A 20,867-nucleotide genomic window follows, 5' to 3' on the forward strand; every position below is an offset into this window, starting at 1 on the left:
GGGAACAAAAGTACCCCCGGCTTAGGATTCGACGTCAGTCCGGCTCTGGGTCCATCTCGAGGATGAGGCTGTGGACGGCGTCAGCTAAGGGCACGGACGGCACCAGGGGTGTCCTTGCAGGGATTGGCTACGGGTAATGTCGATTAAGGCCTGGATCCACAGGTCCCTCTTGTGCCAGAGCCGCAAGCATCAAAGGCCCAAGGCCCCCAACCAACTAACCGGGGCCTGGAGGCACCCCAGTGCGAGTCGAGCGACCCAAATACACAGTGGAGGCCTTTGTAGAACGTACAGAGCTGGGCAAGTGGTGCCTGGCTTCCAGAAACGGGGGGATGCACGGCGTAGTCAGGAGTCAGGTCCCGGACACGGAGCCTTAGAGTGACGACGCACCAGATAACGTGTTGTGTCAGCCGATCGACAGGGAGACAGCTGAGAGCGACAGAGCTTCTTTGCTTTCTTCTTGTGTTTCGACTTACCCAAAGAGCGCAAAGATTTGGACAAGGTGTAGTGGCTCATTGAAAGGTCTCGCGACTTTCCCCTTTAGCGAGACCGGGAGCGACGCAGAGCAGACTGGCGGGCCTACAAAAGCTTTTGGGACTGCTCCCGCAAAGACTTTGGATTCCTTGGCCCGACAGTCGGAGCAGGACTTCGGGTCGTGCTCCAGGCACCAGAGGCACACTAGGTGCGGGTCAGTCACAGATACCAGCCTGTGACAGGAGTCGTAAGGCTTGAAGTCAGTCCAACGATGGGAAATTCCTCACTCACCAGGGGTCGAAGACTTGAAAAAAAAGAGGTAGAAAAATGTTTAGTCAAAAAGTGACTACCGTGCAAGCTCTCTCCGGATCTGTGCTGGGCTGGCACGGAAAAAAACGTCAGCGCACAGGGGAGGTGTCTAAGTAGGCACCGCAACGTTATACCACGACGTGGCGTCGACCGACGCCACGTAGCGACGCGCAGGGGTACTGCTAAAGAAAAATTCTCCAGATCCAGTCTGACGCCTAGGGGTAATTCTAAGGTAAGAAATCTATAACTAATAGTCTCTTTCAGATATGGTAATATTACACGCAAATATGTGATCAGATTAGTGTACAGAAACTTTCCATTCACTTTAAATGTAATGTCCTTCAAAGAACATAGTACGTGTGCTTGGGCACCTAACCATTGCTAATAAATAAAGCTACACTTAGAAACAAGGATTTTTATCAGAACAGAAAGCACACCTCTCCCATGGCAAATCTCTGTAACCCAAACGGATACAAACTATATGTAACAAGGAATGAGCAGTAGATCATTAAGTTATATCATTAGTAGGATTTCAACACATGAGGAATTCACAGAGTTAGACTGAAGTGAAATATTTTGCAGGAGGATCAGCAAATTCAAGAACTCACCTTCCTATCATGACAAAAAGCCAACCACAAATCGGAAACATTACCTTGCGAAAACCCTCAATGCCCTCTTTCTGTTTTTCAAACCGCTTGAAAAGGTCTGAAAAGGACTTCTCCATTGAGTTTAGGTCAATTTGCAGTTGCTGTTTTTCAAGTATTAGCTTCTGGGCTTCCAATTTTGCGTGTTCCTTTTGTTTCACAGAATCCTCTACAATTAAAGAAAAAAACACCTCTGTAAACAAGCTCTGACTGCATGCAAACAAACCCTACCTGGAAGCATAATTCACAATTTAAGTTAGAAAAAATATTGGTCTTCCTAAAAAAGCATAGTAAGATGCAAAGTACTGGTTCAGGCGCAAGTGGTTTGGAGGGTGGAAAACAGTGAAAAAACACCTTTATGGTTGCTTATCCAATGACAACCCTTTCAACTAGTGGTACGAAAACTATAAAACCCAGATACATTGAGCAGATGTATATGGTCACATTTACGTCATAAGTTATCAGCTTTTCTGGTGTCAGAGGGGGTTATAGTAGAGTTTAACATTTGAAAGCATCTGCAATGAAGAATTCCATAAAAGTAACTCCATTCTATGCTAATGGCTTGCCTCCAGCTTAATTGTAAACAATTAGGAGCAATGCCATCAGTAATAACTGGCAAGTATGCAAGTGTGTCACGTCTTGAGGAAGCCACATCATACTGTTATGTGGGTTGACTAGCGGAAAAGTGATACCAGTAAGTGCAGTTTGCATAGATTTATTTTCTTCAGTCACCAAATTCATGACTTAAGTGATTATGAAGCAACCTTTGGTTACTTTAAGCTGGAGTAAAAACAAGAAAGAACAAAGCAAGGTTAAGAAATGCATGGCACAGTGAGACAAAGGGCAAACACAGACCACCCTATGGCTTGCAGTAAAGCCCTGCTACGGTCTGTTCTTGAACTTCAGTACATAGAAACGTCAGCACATTGGCTTCGTTAGTCAACTATTACATCTTTTAAGTACTCACTGGCCTTTTAAGAGGTAGTGCTCTGGCTTTTCTGACTATAGGCTACAGCTTGTGGAGTCCATAGCAGTTGAAGAGAGAACTGTTTACAGCAGACATTTAGTGTTCTCTATTGGGAGTAATTTGAGGATAGAGGAGGCTGTCGGCTAAAGTAAGCCAAAAATCCAAAATACAAGCTACACCTCTTTGATAAATATTTCAGTGAGAGGAACAGGAAAACCAGTTTACTGATCTTTAGGTGGATTCATAACAACGGATGATGTGTGAGCAAGTGCAACAATCCAAATTAATATATTTCTGCCTGGCAATATTTAATATGTTACAAATTAAATGGCCCTAATATGGTGTATACTGTTATGTGCTACATCAGCAGAAATTCTAGAATTATTTTCTAACACATTTACATATTTTGTTGTACACCCCTGTCACATAATTGGGAACATTAATTTCCCTGCTATGCTTCTACTTGGTGTGGTATGGGTGCAAATGTGCAGCAGTTCAGATTTAGGCCAGACATTCTAGGTTTTTGGACAGCCAATGATTACGGTGCAATGTAGTTTGAGATTACCAGTGGTACACCACAAATTTGGGTACTAAAAAAGGATATACACATTAAGATCTGTATACTTAAAACTCCCACGGTTACTTAAATAGGCCGGGTATGCAGTACATGTTTGGGTCCTGCATATAGTAATCACAAATATCAATTTGTTCTTTGTAATAAGGGCTTTTAAAGCGCCCTACTCACCCGTGAGGGTCTCAAAGCACTGGGTGGGGGGTGCAGCTTCAGTTTAGTATGAAAACCAGGTCTTGAGGCTCTTCATGAATGCCTGCAGGGTTGGAGGGAATGAGGGGGAAGCGTCCAATGTGGACTTGGAACTTGTTCTAGGCCTTGGCTGCGACGTAGGAGAAAGCTCTTCCAACTGCACTGGTACTGAGGATGCGTGTGTCTCTGCTAGGGCGAGGTCGGCAGAGGGGAGGTTCCATTTGGGTGCGTGGAATGAAATTCTTTGAGGTATTTGGGTCAAATGTTGTGGAGGGATTTGTAGGCATGGGTGAGTAGTTTGAAGGTTATTCTCTTCTCTTCATAAATTAAGACAATCATTTATATATAAGAAAGGCAATAGTTAACAGGAAGATGGAGTAGTTTATTACATGAAACTCCAGTTCTCTTGTAGGGGTATTTCCGTGATAGTCAATCATGTGAATAGTCCCGCCCATGTGCGTGGACTCCGGAGCACTTCATTAGATATTATCTTCTTAAGTTGTCATCTTCTGCCTTTCTTCAGGAAGATTTACAAGAGGTGAGCGACCCAAAAATACCCTTGAGGGCTTGGGTAATTAAAGTGAAAAGGTAAAGATGCCTTCAAGGGGATTTGTTTTGTACGTATTTAGTAACTTAAAGTGACTTTAGAAGGATGAATTAATAACCCTTATTAGGAACCAATCGAATGCTGTATAATTTTTCAAAATGATTTTTTGATAAAATTATATATTTTTCTAATACACCTTGTGTCTTTGTTTGTATGTTGTGTCCTCATAATACAAAGTGTTTATATTGAATTAGAATTATACAGCATTCGATTGGTTCCTAATAAGGATTATTAATTCATCCTTCTAAAGTCACTTTAAGTTACTAAATACGTACAAAACAAATCCCCTTGAAGGCATCTTTACCTTTTCACCTTCTTCAGGAAGGCCTGCATAGACACTTGAGATAAAAAGACAATAATGCAGCCTAACTACCGAGGCTACACAGGCCTTTACTTAATCTTGCAGTGAAAAAAAATAGCCAGTAACTTTTAAATTTATCAGTTTTACTGAGTTAACACATAGAAAACTCCCCTGCACAAAACTTTTTCATGATAGAGTCGAAAGGGTTGGACAGAGAAGCCCCCACAGGCTCCCATTGTGTCTTCAAATGGATATTGTGCCTTTAAGAGTCTCCAGAGACCCCCGGTATCCCATGATGCACAGCCAGAGGCAGTTACTTTCAGTTCTTTTTGAAGGCGTAGAGTAGCAATGCCTGCTGAATCTTGGGTATGTTGGTTTCTGCCACCGGGGAGGTTGGCAGAACTGGAGTTATAGGTAAGAAACTACTCCTTTTCTTGTAGGGGATTTCCGTGTATAGTCAATCATGTGAATAGAATAGCAAGCCCATCCCAAAAAAACAACTCCCCAGCGGTGGAAGAAACGGAGAATAACCTCACTATTGTTAAAATAGATTCCTAAGTGAAGCCTGTCCAACCTGAGCATCTGCCCTAGCATCAGTGTCTAGGCAGTAGTGCTTAGTAAATGTATGGCCTGACTTCCAAGTGGCAGCCTTATAGATTTCCGAAATAGGTAAGTTACGAAGTAAAGCCACTGTAGCAGCTTTACCTCTGCTAGAGTGAGCCCTAGGCTTACTAACAAGAGTCTTATTGGCTTTCTGGTAACACAGCTGAATATAGGAAACAATCCACCATTGTTTGGAGGTGGCTAGATCAGTACGGACCGAGCCATAGCTTACAAATAACTGGTCTGATCGACAAATATCCTTAGTCTTGTCCAAATAGAACTTCGAAACCCTCCTGACATCAAGGAAATGAAGCAGCCTCTCAGCAAGAGAAGAGACATTTTGAAAAAAATGTAGGCAAAGTAATAGTTTGATTTACATGAAACTCTGAAACTACTTTAGGAAGGAACTTAGGCGGAGTCCTCATAACTACCTTAGAGGCATGAAAAGCTGTATATGGCTCTTGACAACAGAGTGCCAGAAGTTCGCTAACCCTGCGGGCAGAAGTTACGGCCAAAAGGAAAGCCGTCTTTCAAGACAGATGTGAAGAGAAGCCTTATGAATGGGTTCAAACGGTTCCCTCATCAGTCAAGAAAGAACCACATGGAGCTCCCAAGGAGAAGGACGCCTAATGGGAGGAAACACTTTCTTCAATCCTTCAAGAAAATCTCTGATGACTGGGAATTAAAAAAAGGATGTTTGTGAAGGACATTTCCTTTAATTGAATGAAACCGAAGGCAAGATTGAGCTACGTGTATCAAGTAAGGAGGGATGGCATCTTCCTTGCAGGAGGTAGGATCCACATTCTTAGACGCCCACCAGATGCAAAATCTCTTCCATTTATATGCATAGGAAGTGCGTGTAGATGGACGTTTGGCCTATTTCAGTATCTCCATGCAGTCCCGTAGGGAGATTCAAATGTCCGTACTGTACTAACTCATGAGCCATGCCGCCAAATTCAATGACGAGCGGTTGGGGGTGCACCATCTGTCCGCCGAACTTTGTTAGAAGGTCCAGCTGGCATGGAAGACGGAGATGTGAAAGGAGAGACCGGTGGAGTAGGTCTGTGAACCCACCACTGACAGGGTCACTCAGAAGCAATGAGGATCATCTTGGCCTGTGATTGTGAGAGCTTGATCAGCACTGTCGGGATCAGGGGAATCGGAGGAAAAGCGTAGAGAAAGCCACCCGACCAGTTGATCCACAGTGCATTCCCCAGAGTCCCCGGTTGGTAAAACCTGGAGGCGAAGTCGCGGCATTTGCTTTTTAGGGAACAGATCGACCTCTGGAGTACCCCATTTTCCGAAGAGGTCTCGTACCACTTTGTCGTTTAAGACCCATTCGTGATTTTCTTGAATGAGTCTGCTGAGCGTCTACCTGAGCATTTTGAACACCTGGGAGGTGAGCTGCTGTGATGGTCAGGTTCCTGGCCAATAGCCATTTCCAGATGGCCTGGGCTTCCCGGGATAATGCTCGAGCACCCCTGGTTGTTGAGATAGAACATTGTTGCCGTATTGTCAGTCTGGACAAGCAGGGAACTGGTGTGAAGTGACAGCTGGAAGGATTTCAGCACCAAATGAACTGCGCGAAGTTCCAGGAGGTTGATGTAGTAGGTGGACTCCTTCCGGGACCACGTGCCCTGTATCTGAAGGTGATCGGAATGCGCACCCCAGCCGTGGAGCGACACATCAGTCACTATAGTTTGCGTCAGTATCTCCTTGTGGAAGAGAGTCCACCGTAGGATATTTGCGTGGAGAACCCCATCAGATGGACTGGAGGGCTTACTGCAACGGCCTAATCCTGTCTTTCCAATTCCCTAGTTTCTGGTCCCACTAATCCTCAAGACATTCTTCTAAGGGTCTCATTTGGAGGCGTGCATTTGGAGTGAGGAAGATACAGGAGGCCATGGAGCACTAGAGAGAAGATACCTTCCTCACCGTCTGGAAGGGCATGGTCATGAGAGCCTGAGCCTTCCGAAGGATCGATAAGCATCTCTCCTCCGAAGGAAACACGTTTGCTGTGCGAGTATCGATGGTGGCTCCCAGGTACTGTAGACATTAAACAGGAGTCGAAACAGTCTTCGGGAGGTTGATGTGGAGGCCCAAACAAAGGAGATTGGAAGTCCAATTGAAATGCAGATGCGTTTCTGAGACGTAGCTGCCTTGATCAGCCAGTCGTCTAGATATGGGTATACTAACACCTTTTTCTTCCTTAGATGTGCAGCAACCACGGCCATGCATTTGGAAAATGTACGGGGTGCTGATTTCAGGCCGAAGGGAAGCACGGAATATTGATAGTGGTTGTTTCCTACCATGAATCACAGAAACTTTCAAGTATTCCTTGCTATGGGTCCCGTGGATCTATTGCGTATAGCCAGTCTCCCTGATTAAGCGGAGGGTAGATTTGATGCAAGGACAACATTTGAAACTTTTCTCTGCACATCCATTTGTTCGCATGTCGCAAGTGGAAGATGGGTCTGAACTCTTTCTTGTCTACTAGAAAGAACCGAGAATACAGTCCTGGTCCTCTCTGTGCAAGAAGAACCGGTTCTATCGCCCTTTTCTGCAAGAGGATGTTCGCCTACCCCTGTAACTCACGTAGCATGTGCGAATTGGAGGAATTGACGGAGGAGGGCTTGTGAAATGTAGCGAGTATCCATTGTGAACAATATTCAGCACCAAATTGTCCTGAGTTATTTTCTACCACTCTACCAGGTAATTTTGAATGCCTCCCCCCACCGAGTGGGTAACAAAAGAGGGGGACGTAAACCATCATGGGCCTTGTTTACTTGTGCAGACTGCTGGTTGGACCGTCCTCGCGACTGGCGTTTCTGAAACAACTGAAAAGACAGCGGAGACAGTTGTTGATTGGACTTATGGCCTTGAAATCGTTGGAACCTCTGGGAGGAATAACACTGTTGGAATGGGCGGAAGGCTTTACGCTGTTCTTTAGGCTTCTCTAAACCCACAGCCTTTAAATACTTCATGCGTGCCATCTCTTCATCTGCATGGGAATAAAAGAGGTTTGTGCCAGAAAATGGTAGATCAGAGAACAGCATAAGACGAAGCCAGGAATGCCGCCGGAGAGCAACTCTGTGGCAATACCCATGGCCTGACAGGAGAGAAGTATCCGCTGCAGCACTGATTTGATTCAAAACCATCAGTCCTTCGTTCAATCTCTCCTGAAAATCCTCCTAATTTTCCCTGGGCAGGAGGTCCACAAACTGTTGAAGCAACTGCCACAGGGATCGGTCATACCAGCCCAGCAAGGCAGTAGAGCTGGTAGCCATCATAGATGTAGCTGCGGTGTTGCAAACTTTTCTATCCACCAAATCAATCTTACGGCTTTCCTTGTCAGGTGGTACCATGGAAGTTGGAGTCATAGCATGCTGTTTCTTTGCCGCCGCCACCACGATGACCGAGTCCGGGTGGGGTACATTCGGAGGAAGTCAGAATCCAATTCAGGTGGGGGGTATTTCTTCTGTAGCCTATAAGGCGTAGATTTGATAGAAGATGGTGTCAAAAACAGCTCCATAGCAAATTCCAATAAACTAGGCACCCACGGAAGCAAGGGACGAGATGCTGGTCTCTGCTGGATCGTTTCAAATATAACTGAAGTCGACAGCATAGGCGCAGACAAGGGAATGTTAAGTTTTGAGGCCCCTCTGACCAGAACCTCCTGGTAGGTGATGATGTCAATGGGAGACACAGTCTGAGGAAGAGAGTTCGTTAGAGTAGGCGAGTACCTTCCCATACTCGTGGAAGACGTGTCCCTGGTATGCCGGGAGCGAGATCTCTCGTAGCACGTGCGATGAGAGCGTGTGGAAGACCGGCGGTGGCTAGGGGCACAATTTCTTGGCCTTGACCGTGATCGTGGTCTTCGAGGCTCTGCAGAACGCTTGGGCTGAGGAGCTGTGGGCCCAGGCTGAGGCAGAGAAGGAGGTGGAGAATGACCAGAGGAGGAGGGGAATGAACCGGAGGAGGCAGGGAATGAACAGGAGGAGGATGAGGAGGAGGAGGCAGAGAATGAACCAGAGGAGGAGGATGCAGAGAATGAACCAGAGGAGGAGGCAGCAGAGAATGAACCAGAGGAGGAGGCGGAGAATGAACCAGAGGAGGAGGCGGAGAATGAACCAGAGGAGGAGGTGGAGAATAAACCAGAGGAGGAGTTTAAGGCAGGTCCACCGGTTGACAAGAGCAGGAGTTGTCCTTGATGGTGAATAGGTACGGGAGTATTCTGAATCTGCAGAAGAGACCTGCCTACTCCGTTTTTGAGCTGGCTGCAAAGAAGACGACCTGGACTCAACTCCAGACCTCCCCCTTGACATCTATCTGCTGCTCGACTGAGAACGTAGACGTTGTCTGAACTGTGAACTCCCTGTCGACGTAGACAGGCTGACTACGGAGCAAGTCCCGGAACGGTACCTCGACTAACGTCGATGATGGCTCCTGGATGACGACCTTCTCCTAGACGGCAACCTTCTCGTAGAAGTCTATGGCGATCGGCGGTGTCGCATCAACGGTGACCGCCAGTGCCTCCGATCTACGACTACACCGCCTCAACATCGATCTGCGTGGAGTCTACATTGAACGAGGAGTCATCCTCGACTGCGATTTCGGCAGAGATCTCGCAGTCCTGCTCTTCGACGTGGAGAGTCGACGTCGCTTAAACCCAGAGCCCTGGGTCGACAGATCATATCGTTGTCATCCCTGCTCTCGATGTAGGCGTAGGCATAGACCTAGACCGTCATCGTTTTTCCGCCGTTTTACTACTGGGGAGACCCCAGAGGTCGAAGCATGGGTTTTAGAAGAGGACTTACCCTCTCCTTGCCCAGAGGCTGTAGATGCTGCCTTCTGAATTCGCTGCTCAGACACGCAGACACAGAATACAGATTCCGTGTACATCCGATTTGGCCTTCGTTTCTCACCACAATCCGGAACCTTGTCGAACAGAGAAGGCATTATGACAAGAAAACTGTAGAAATTCTGCCAAAAAAAGGACAGAAGGTAAATACAGGCCACAAATGTCTAGTGAAGCTGCAAAAATTCCAATACTGAAGTAAGTTCTGAAGAAAATACCAAAACCGGTAGAATTCAATGCTCCAGGGTCCTGTTAGCAAGAGCCAGAAAAAATACCTGAAAGTAACTGCCTCTGGATGTGCATCATGGGATACCGGGGTCTCTGGAGAGTCTTCAACGCACGGTATCCATTTACAGACACAGAATGGCAGCATATGGGGGCTTCTCTGTCCAACCCTTTCATCTATATCATGAAAAAGGAGTTTTGTGAAGGGGAGTTTTCTAAATGTTTAAACACAGTAAAATTGCTACATTTAAAAGTTAACTGGCTATTTTTTTTTCACTTCAGGATGAAGTAATGGCCAATGAAGCCTAGTTAAGGTGCATTAAAGTCTTTTTAGCTTTTAAGTGTCTATGCAAGCCGTCCTGAAGAAAGGCAGAAGATGACAACTTAAGAAGATATATCTAATGGTGAAGTGCTCTGGGGTCCACGCCATGGGCGGGACTATTCACATCATTATGACTATCACAGAATCCCCTACAAGAGAACAAAATAAACTTGAAGGCACCATACCCAGTGGCACAGGACAGGTAAAATCAGTCACGTACTATGCCTAAAAGTAACTATGGTAAATGCTCTTTCATCAGGGGGAATGAATTAAAGCAGGCTGGATCTTCATGTTGGCTCGATAGTCCATAGGCTTGGCCATGCTGTTTTGGGTTTACATTCAGTTCCCAAACCCCACTTAATGGGAAAATAGTTCTACTCTGCTGTCTTGGAGTCTTAACAAGATTCTTAACCTAGAACAGAGTTTAACAAGTTCTCACATGGTTTAAACACATCTGGCAAGACCCAATAACCAACATCAAACTGAAGCAGTCAGAAGTAAGGCAACATGTGCTCTGGGGCCCCATTACCGAAGATGGTCTTACTGGTCAAGGGTTCCAAGAACAAGATTTCAAGGACTGTTAAAAAGGTATTTGTACCTTGTATTTGACACCCATAAGAATATGGGGAAATGAACGCCATTTATCCATTTTTAACAAACATTTTGGTGTGCCACATAGACCCAGTGAACAGGCAGACAGGCAAGTGTGCATTCACGAGAAAGAGAAGGTTACTTGCAATCAGAGTTCCACACCATTGGATGCTTCATTAAAAGTAATGCATTGGATTAAACAGGAATGTAGGCAGGTTCCCAGAATTTATATTTGTTTTTACCGTATATACACAAGCATCAAAATAAATGCTATACAATGTATCTAGGGCACACTAAGAAATTGAATTATTTGTTGTGGGTTTCTACCCATTTCAAAAAATAACCACAAATATAGGTGCCTATGCATATAGGTCCCCCTCAAAGACGGAAACGTGTTGTCCATCAAAAGAGTTGAGATATATACTGAGACTTTCACACTGATGTTCTGTAACATTGCCATCTACAATACAGATTCCACGATTTACTAGGGCGATAGGACATTGCTTATATCCATATTATATGAAATCTCCGTTACTACCTAGTACCATTCTGATTAATCTTCAGTGAGATTTCTACAACATATCATCAGTAACCTAATCCTTGAAAATGCTGTGAGAAAACACCAGTCGGCTGCAATTTATGCCAGTGCGCTTGACCGAAAAAATTATTGCAACCCACTTGCGCTAATTCTGTGTTTGGTGCAACCAAAAGCACTGGCTATACATTTTTGTTCTGATCACATTTGTATTACCAGATTGCACTATTAAATATAATAGGAATACCTGCTCTAATGAATTGAACAGAACGTCGTGCATTCATGTCAAACATGGTTTGTCAATTACCAAAAACTGCATTTTGTATACATTCTTAATGTTTGGTGTGCTCTAAAGGTGGGTGAGTGTAGGAAAGTGGGTTTCTGTTGCTGTAACCCGCCCCCCATTTTTTGCCAGACAACTGTTGCACTTTTTTTTGGTGTGCCCTGGGTACCTGCCATCCAGGTTCCCGGCCGGGGCCTGTGTTCCTTCCCCAAAACTAACTCAATTGGCATCTCTGGCCACAGGTCAGCCCTGGTAAATGGTACCACAGGTATCCAGGGCACTGGGACCAGGGAAGACCTCCAAGGGCTGCAGCACTTATTGTGCCACCCTTAGAGGCTCCGGACCTTTACACATACGCACTTCCTTTGCAGGCTGCATGTTTTGGTGCAGAACAAAGTAAAGAGTCGACATGACATCCTGTGTACCATGCCTACAACCCACTGCCCTGGCATAGATAAGTCACCCATCTAGCTGGGTGCCTTATGCCAATAGTGAGGGCACAGGTGCATGAGCCCTGTACCCTTATAGTGTCTAAATCCATTCTTAGAGATTGTAAGGGCAGTGCTGCTATTAAGAGTATATGGAGCTGGGAGGTTGTCATTACGAACTCCACTGCACCATACTAGCTACACTGAAAACTGAGAAGTTTGTTATCAAACTTATCAGCACATTAAACCCACACTGATACCTGAAAATGGCACACAGAGAGCCCCTCAGAGATGCCCCCTGGAATCTAACTCACCACTAGTGTCCAGGCTGAGTGGCTGCTTGCAGCTGCCACCACCAGACATTTTTCTGGACCCCTGGGGCGAGAGAGATTCTGCTGCTCATTGAGGCCTGAAATAATGCACATCCTGGGAAGAGGTGCCAAGTCTCCTCCCACAGAATGGGCAGGGTTCATGAAGGGGAAGCTTCAAAGGCATGCCGCCTTCGGTGGGCGTCCCCAGACCATTTGCTGCTGTCAGCAACTTGTCCTCACTGGTTCCACCCCCAAACTTTGGGCGGGAGAACCGGTAGGAAAAACAAGTGCGGGAAAGAGGTGTGCCTACCTCTGCCAACCCCCCCCCTTAGGTGGGGGAGACTAGGTGAAGCACATCTTAGTCCCTGCCATCTTGCGGATGGGGGCACCCAACCAACCAGGGACAGACTCCTGCCCCCCTCCCACTGGAGGATGGCACTACAGGGGGTGTACCCACCCCAGCTCCCTGCCCTTTAGCTACTTGTAACGCCCCATAATGTAGTATTTAGGGGGCACCATGAACCTTGCTTCCTCAGGTCCACAAACGACAAGAAGAAAAGAAGAAGGAAGGAACAGCCATGCAGCCAGCTAACAAGAGGAAGCTGCCTACTGACTTGGCCCCAGCCCTACAGTCCTGTCTCCACTCGAACCTGCTCCTGCGAAATCCGGGTGTGTCCTGCAGCCAGCAACGTCGAAAACTCCGGAGGACCTGCCTGCCTTCACTTCCAAAGACTGCTTCTCCCGTGAACACCGATTTGTTCAACTGCAACCTCTGGCAGCAGCCGGAGACCGCAAATCCAGCCCACTCTGCACCCGCCGACCTAGCCAGAGCTAAAGTGGAAAAACACCACGAGGTGGTCACCCTGGCGATCCTGAACAGAGATCCGGCGACCCCTGACCTGCCTCCAGTTGACACCTGCAGTCTAAATCCAGAAGGCCCCCCTAACCGCCACCAGGAGCTGGTAAGAAGATCCGACCCCAAAAGGCACCCCTGCACCCGACGCCCCACAGCCTTGTGTGCCCAAACAAACTATGCCTATCCAACCCATAACTTCCCAACATACCTCTCGAGGTGCTGGTCGCACCCAGAAGTACTTCGTATGCCTGCAGTGCTTTTGCAAACTGGAGCTTCTCCATTGGAAATTACAGGGTGCCCAACGTCGAAACAGCACTCTGCACCCAGCCGCCTCCGTGCTGCTGAGGGTGCACCTTTTGTGCTACTTTGTTTCCCCATTTGCCCTGACCTAAAGCCTAGGAGCTTTTCTCCCACAACCCTGTGGTCTGCTTGCCAGCAGCCACCAACCGGAGGCCCCCAAACCCCCATTGGATAACTTTGGACGTCAACACTTTCCACCCAGCCGCGCTAGTGCCACTGAGGGTGTAACAAGAGTGCATCACTGACCTTGGGGGACCCCTGAGTCTAACCCCAGAATCTTAACTCCCAGAGTCGATAACTTACCTGTGAACCAATTACCTGTTTTTCCTCCAAAGGATAACATTGACAACTATTGTTAGGATTATATATTGACTGCCCCTGGTTCAGGTTGGTGGGTTGCCCCTGTAGTTCATGAATCTAGGTATTAAGCACTGAGTTAGAAGAGTCACGTGAGAAGTAACTTACCTGTAATTTACAGAAAAAGCCTATTAATTTCAATAAAATCTATTTGCTAAATATTGCAACCTACTGCATCCCCTGTAAATCACACAAAGTACAAGTTCTATTGCATTTTTAAACTATTCTACATTCAGCAACTTATTACTGTAAAGTATTTAATGATTACCTGTGCCAGGCTTGCTTGGTGCTAAAAACTAAAACGGTAAATTTTTATACAAAAACAATTGATCTAGAGTTCAGTCATTGAGAGTGTGAATTAATTTGATAACTGAGTGTGTACATCAAATGCTAAACACTATCCTCTGATACTGCCTTACTGCTCGACCACTCTACCACAAATAGAGAGTAAGGTTCTATCCAACTTTAACCTCTGCCTACCTCTGGGGTCACCCGGACTCTATACACACTATACCTCATTTTAGTGTATTATATATAGAGCCAGTGAGTTTAGAAATTAACAGAGCCGAGCTAAGGGTGTGGCTCGGATCTTATAGCCTGCGAACGAGCCAAGCCCTGAAGAACAAGTTTACTTCAGTAACGCCTTATCTGGTAGAGACTATCTACTTGCAGATTAATGTTCTTAGAATATTCCCTATGTGTCAAATAGTATCCGTAAACTTTTTCGGGAGCATAAACCCTGCCTGAAGGTAAGTGGCGTTGTTCTGCTTCGCGTTGTTGCATCGTCCACGCTTTAAGTGACATTGGTGGTCACTCAAACACGCTGTCAGTTACTTTACTTTCCATTCCAGAAGCGCGAAGCTATGAAGTACGCTGATCAATGGTGTGGAAAACTATGATTCTGAAAGGCAAGTACCCTGTGTGAGAAGTTGGCCCGATATGCAACGTTCGCTATTCTAGCGACCGCTATGTATCGTTCCAACGACCCTTATGGTGTTTGGTTGTAAGTCAACCTATAGACCAGCTATCCTAGTAGCGTGGATACGAGCAGTCTAAGGCTAAAGACTCGAGAGGGCGCGTTAAGCCAGCTGTTTACCACACATGTACCCCTTGAACACCCAGTGAAAGGACACCACACAAGTGTTATGAAAATAAACAGTATATTTATTAAGAATCACAACAGCCCTGTACTCTTTATGAGGACAGGGTACTAAGCACAAACCAAATCTCTTTAGCAAATACTTCAAGTGCACAATCAAAACAAGTGTCCGAGGACACGGAAAGATTAAGGTCTCGGGCGGACCCGATAAGGCAAGTCGGAAGCGAGGGACTCAGGACCCTAGAGTAAGGAGGCTATGCAGGCACCGAAATGCCGAGTTACCTAGCCACGAGGGCTGCGGCTGCACAAGTCTTACAGGCGTCGGGGTCTTCGCTAACGAGCCAGGAGCCGGAAGAAAAGGAGTTGCTGGCCGGCGACCAGTGCTGAATAGTTCGTAGAGATCCAAGCCTGGATCGGAGATTGATGAAACCTGAAAGCAGAGGGGACCAAGTTCGTACTACTAGCCAGTAGTCAGAGGGTACCAGGAAGGCACCGGTTGGCCGTCACCTCGACCAGGTGAGTGGGCGACGCTAGGCTCTGCAGTCTCACGGACCAGGAGGCGTTGTCGGCGACCACGGTGGAGGTGCGAGCTGTCCCACGAAGGATGATGCTGTCGGCGTCGCTGGGCCCAGGATGGGGCAACAAGCCTTGGCAGATCTCAGGGCCACGTGGTGGGCCTAAGATGGCGTCTTGAGTGGACCAGGAGGGTCCGGGGTGCTTCTCGCAAAGATGGAAGCAAGGGCCAGTCTGGAGCAACCAGACCAGCAGTGATGATTCTCGGATGTCGTCACAGAAGGGCACAAGCCAGCGGCTAGTGACCAGACAACGTGCTGAGCAGCGAGCAGAAGGGCCCCACGCAGATCGTGGAGATGCTGGGAGACTGCACTTCGGTGCTGGAGCGGCTCAGGGTCGGGGCTTCTCGGACCCCAGAGCACTCACCAGAGAGTTACCTCGATGGTCGTGCTGGTTTTAAGAGCGTGCAGGTTCTGATGATGGCCGGTCCCTCGAGGTCTCGTCGCACCCACAGATCACAGCTGAGCTGATGACGTGGGTAGAGGTCAGAGGTGCCAGGGAAGCCGGTTCTCGTCGAGCTGGGCCGTCGGATTCCTTGAGGAAGGACTTACAGCAAAACCGCAGAGTTCTTAGTTGGTGCCCGCTGATGCAGGGTGACTACTCCTTAGTCACAAGGGAGAAATCTTGAGAAGAGTCTTGAATGTCCTTTCGTAGAAAGTAGTTCTTGAATCAAAGATGATCTAATTTGGAAGGGTCCCCGCTCCGGTCTTTATTCTAAAGAAAGGGGTGGGGACATGACTAGGTCCTGCCCTAAGGGTGGGACCAGGAAGGGGGGTAGTTACACCCCTCTCCCCTGCCGGACTTTCCCCAGGCCAGGGCTGTCGCCCCTGGAACTGGTTCTAACCGGCAGATGCGTAGTGAGCACCGGGGTGCCACTCCGCAGTCACCTTCTCGCCAAAGCCCTACCTACCCAGAATACACAAACCCTGTCTGGGACGGTGCGAACACCGCCCTTGACAGGAAACCCTTTGTCCAAGCGCTCCTCGCTGGAAGGACTCCCAGCAGCAGGAGGTCAGACTCGTGTCTGTGGTGGCAGCATCCATTTTGTGGAGCTGAGGCTTTAGTTAACTTTAACCGGGGTTCACAGTTACGTACATGTCGTGTCCCTCTAGAAGGGTGGAATGCTAACCTCATCGCCAGAATTGGTGAGAGGGCAGCACCCCGATTCGTATGACACCTTACTCGACATGCCTTGATAACGCGACACCGGAGTTACCGATATGGTACGCGTTATCATGGAACAGCTATTGGGTCTTGATTCCGCAAGCTGCAACCGGGCTCGGCTCGGGCCTGAACCTAGCTCACACGAGCCCACGCACTCTGCCTTCAGGATCGTTAAGGCCTGCCATAGGAGTGACTGATAGGAACTCGGGTGTCCATGGTATGGTTAGATATAGAGCTACTATACCTAAAGCGAAGGGTGGTTACACGTCTTCGCCCCAGCTGTCGTGCAGCCAGTTGTGTCAAATTTAGGAGGCCAGCCAGGGGTGGCATAATACATGCTTCAGCCCCTGGCGGCCCTGGGTACACCTATGCCCTGCGTTACGGGGTCTAATAAGGTGGCCCAGTACCAATTGGTAAATGCACCTAGGGTACATATCGTAATTTAGAAAGAGAACAGCCAGGCTGTGGGTCTGATTAGCAGGCCCACAGCCAGAGAAAGTCGTAAACCTGTGAAACAAAAGCAAAAAATCTGGGTGATCATAGGATTGCAGACCCTACTCTCCTACACCCTGTCCCTAGAAATCCATTCACATAGCCAGGAGGATGGCTGAGTCGGCAAGGAATCTGCGGCTAGATAGTCTCTACCAGAAAAGGTGTTACCGAATGTAAGCAACTTGTTCATCAGAGACTTCTTGCCGCAGATTCCTTACCTTAGAAGAGATACCCAAGTAATACCTCCCCAAAGGTGGGTCTGCGGACCAATTTTACACAAGGAAGTCCTACAGGACCCTACGAACCTGACTGCCAACAGCAATGAAACCCACATTGCTACTTGGCAGATATCCAGGACCAGAACTCTACCAGCGAACGCAATGGTTGCAGCTTACGCACTGATGAATTGAGCAGACAAACTCACCAGGAATTACTTCTTAGCCAATGCATAGCAGATTTTGATACAGAGCACAATCCATTAGGACCTTCTCTTTTTTGCGGCCATTCCTTTCTTCACTTTGACATACCCAGCAAAGAGTTGGTTGTCCACCCGGAACTCTTGTGCGCTCAAGGTACTACAATGCTCTTTTTGAGTCCACATGGGTAAAGCTTCTCCTCTTCCTTATAGGGATGAGGCACAGAGTAAAAAGTAGGCAGTTTGATGGTTTGGCCTATGTGAAATAGAGTCACCACTTTCAAAAGAAAAGTTAGCTCTCCTAAGAAGCACCAGTAGCTGTTAAGTTAGGAGGCTTTGATGACAAGACCTGAAGCTCATTGACCCTCTGGGCAGAGATGATTGCAATGAGGAAGGTGTCTTGATGCTAAGGAGCCGGAGAGGACAACTGTGGAGAGGCTCAAAGGGAGTGCATATAAGGATGGTGAGGATGCAATTGAGATCACACTAGGAAATAACTGAGGGAGTGGGATGGAACATGTCGCAAACCTTTCAAAAATGTTGTAGAGTAGGGGATTGGAAAAGGGAAGGTTGGTCAGGCAACTGAAGGAAAGTAGATATTGCAGACAGATATCTCTTAAGAGTGCCCAGAGCAGAGCCCTGCTGAGCAATCGGAGGAACAAACAGGAGCACCTAAGAAAGGGGGGCAGAAAAGGGATCAATGTGTCTTTAACACCATGACACAAATTTATCCCAACGGCAGGCTTAAACATTCTTGGTGGAGGGATACCTGGCTGCCAAAATAACATGCTATCACCTCGGGTCTAGAAAATGCACAAAGCCTTATCTTGGCAAAGATGTGTAATCAATGTCCAAATTCTCTCATAAATGTAGTGAAAATAAAGAAAAACTGGGGGAATTATCCCTTTAGGACTAGAACCCTTACTCACCCGAGGGTGACCTGCTTCATCATATGAGTTTCTCCTTACCAGTAGGAAAAACTAGTCCTACCGGGAGCTACAACTTCCTCAACCAATCAACGCATTTATATAGAGCGCTACTCACCCGAAGGGTCTCAAGGCGCTGGGGGGGGGGGGGGGGGGGGGGGGTGGGATGGGGGGGGATCCGCTACTGCTCGAACAGCCAGGTCTTGAGCTGCTTCCTGAAGGCGAGGTGGTCTTGGGTCAGCGGAGGTGGGTCGGGAGGGAGTTCCACGTCTTGGCGGCCAGGTCGGAGAAGGACCTTCCTCCTGTGGTGGCTCTTTAGATGAGGGGGGACAGCGGCGAGGGCGTGGTTGGCTGATCGAAGCTGGCGTGTGGGGGTGTAGAAGTTGAGGCGGTTGTTGAGGTATCTTGGGCCTTGGTTGTGTAGGGCTTTGTGTGCGTGTGTGAGGAGTCGGAACGTGATTCTCTTGGTGACCGGGAGCCAGTGCAGGTCTCTCAGGTGTCCGGAGATGTGGCTGTGTCGGGGAATGTCCAGGATGAGTCTTGCTGAGGCGTTCTGGATTCGCTGGAGTCTCTTCTGGAGTTTGGCAGTGGTTCCGGCATAGAGGGAGTTGCCGTAGTCCAGTCGGCTCGTGACGAGGGCCTGGGTGACCGTCTTCCCGGTCTCGGTGGGGATCCACCGGAAGATCTTACGTAGCATGCGCAGGATATTGAAGCATGACGAGGAGACGGCGTTGACTTGTCTGGTCATGGAGAGGGAGGAGTCCAGGATGAAGCCCAGGTTGCGGGCGTGGTCTGTTGGTTTGGGTGCGCTGCCCAGGGCAGGGGGCCACCAGGAGTCGTCCCAGGCGGAGGGCGAGGATCCGAGGATGAGGACTTCTGTCTTGTCTGAGTTCAGTTTCAGGCGGCTGTTCATCATCCACTCGGCTACGTCTTTCATCCCTTCGTGTAGGTTGGCTCTGACTGTGTCGTTTGTGAGGGAGAGGATCAGCTGGGTGTCGTCGGCGTAGGAGATGATGTGGAGGTTGTGTTGGCGTGCGATGGCCGCAAGGGGGCTCAAGTAGACATTGAAGAAGGTGGGGCTGAGCGTGGAGCCTTGAGGAACGCCGCAGATGACTTTGGTGGCTTCTGATCTGAACGGGGGAGGCGGACTCTGAGTCCTTCCGGCGAGGAAGGAGATGATCCATTCTAGTGCCTTCTCTTGGATTCCGACGTTGCTGAGGCGCTGCACTAGGGTGCGGTGGCAGACAGTGTCGAATGCCGCGGAGAGGTCCAGGAGGATGAGGGCCGCTGTTTCTCCGTTGTCGAGCAGGGCTCGGATGTCATCGGTGGCTGCGATCAGGGCGGTCTCGGTGCGGTGGTTGGCCCGGAAGCCAGACTGCGAGCAGTCGAGGGATCCATTCGTCTCGAGGAAGGCGGTCAGCTGCTTGTTGACTGTCATCTCGATGACTTTGGCCGGAAACGGGAGGAGTGAGATGGGGCGGTAGTTCTGTGGGGTCCGCTGATTGTTTCTTCAGTAGAGCGCCGAGTTCGCATGCTTCCAGCTCTCCGGGAAGGTACCGGTGTCGAAGGAGGTGTTGATGATGTCCCGCAGGTGGGGCGCGATGACAGAGTCAGCTTTGTTGAAGACGTGGTGAGGGCAGGGGTCGGTTGGAGATCCAGAGTGGATGGAGTTCATCGTGCGTAGGGTTTCCTCGGTGTTAATCGGGGTCCAGGCGCGGAGGGTGGTGGTGGGGGGTGCAGGTGCTTTCGTGGGGTGCGTTGGCTGTGTGCTGAAGCTGTTGTGTATGTCCGCGATCTGGTTGTGGAAGTAGCAGGCGAGGGAGTTGCAGAGGTCTTGTGATGGGGTGGTGTTGTTGTTTCCGGCGCTGGGGTTGGAGAGCTCTTTGACGATGTTGAAGAGTTCCTTGCGGTTGTGGGCGTTGTTGTCCAGTCGTTCCTTGAATGCGGTTTTCTTGGTGGTGTGGATCAGTTGGTGGCAAGCTTGAGGGTGGTCATGTTGTCTGGTGTTGGGTCTCTGGGCCAGGCTCTCTCGAGGGCTCAGCAGTTCTTCTTGGAGCTCTTGAGTTCGTCGGTGAACCATGGTGCTTTCTTACTGCCGGGTCTGCTGGGCGGGGTCCTCTTTGGGGCGAGGTCGTCTGCACAGTTGCTGATCCACTTCGTGAGGTTGTTGGCGGCCTGGCTGGGGTTCGCTGAGCTGGCGGGGGGGTCCTGGCTCAGGGATGAGGCGAGCTGGTCGTCTGTGATCTTGTTCCAGCTTCTGCGTGCAACCTGTTGCTGGTGGTGGTGGATCGTGTTCTTTCTGTAGCTGAAGTAGACGCAGCTGTGGTCCGTCCAGTGGAGTCCGGTGGCGTGGCTGAAGGTGATGTCCTTGCTGGAGGAGAAGACTGGGTCGTGTGTGTGTCCGGCGTAGTGAGTGGGGGTGGTCATCAGCTGCTTGAGACCGAGGGTGGCGAGGTTGTCCAGCAGG

At 48.6% G+C, this 20,867-nt stretch overlaps 1 protein-coding gene across 4 annotated transcripts in view; it reads right to left on the minus strand.

The window, feature by feature from the left end:
• Window positions 1–20,867, minus strand: part of TACC3 (transforming acidic coiled-coil containing protein 3) — a 534,052-nt gene that overhangs the window by 75,587 nt on the left and 437,598 nt on the right. For all 4 annotated transcript variants that reach the window (XM_086964227.1, XM_086964225.1, XM_086964226.1 and 1 more), the window contains exon 13: window positions 1,433–1,593. In XM_086964227.1, coding sequence (XP_086820353.1) covers window positions 1,433–1,593 — 161 coding nt within the window. The remainder of the gene's footprint in view (window positions 1–1,432; window positions 1,594–20,867) is intronic.

The sequence above is a fragment of the Lissotriton vulgaris genome, chromosome 3_2, assembly GCF_964263255.1.
Source record: "Lissotriton vulgaris chromosome 3_2, aLisVul1.2, whole genome shotgun sequence".
NCBI lineage: Eukaryota > Metazoa > Chordata > Amphibia > Caudata > Salamandridae > Lissotriton > Lissotriton vulgaris.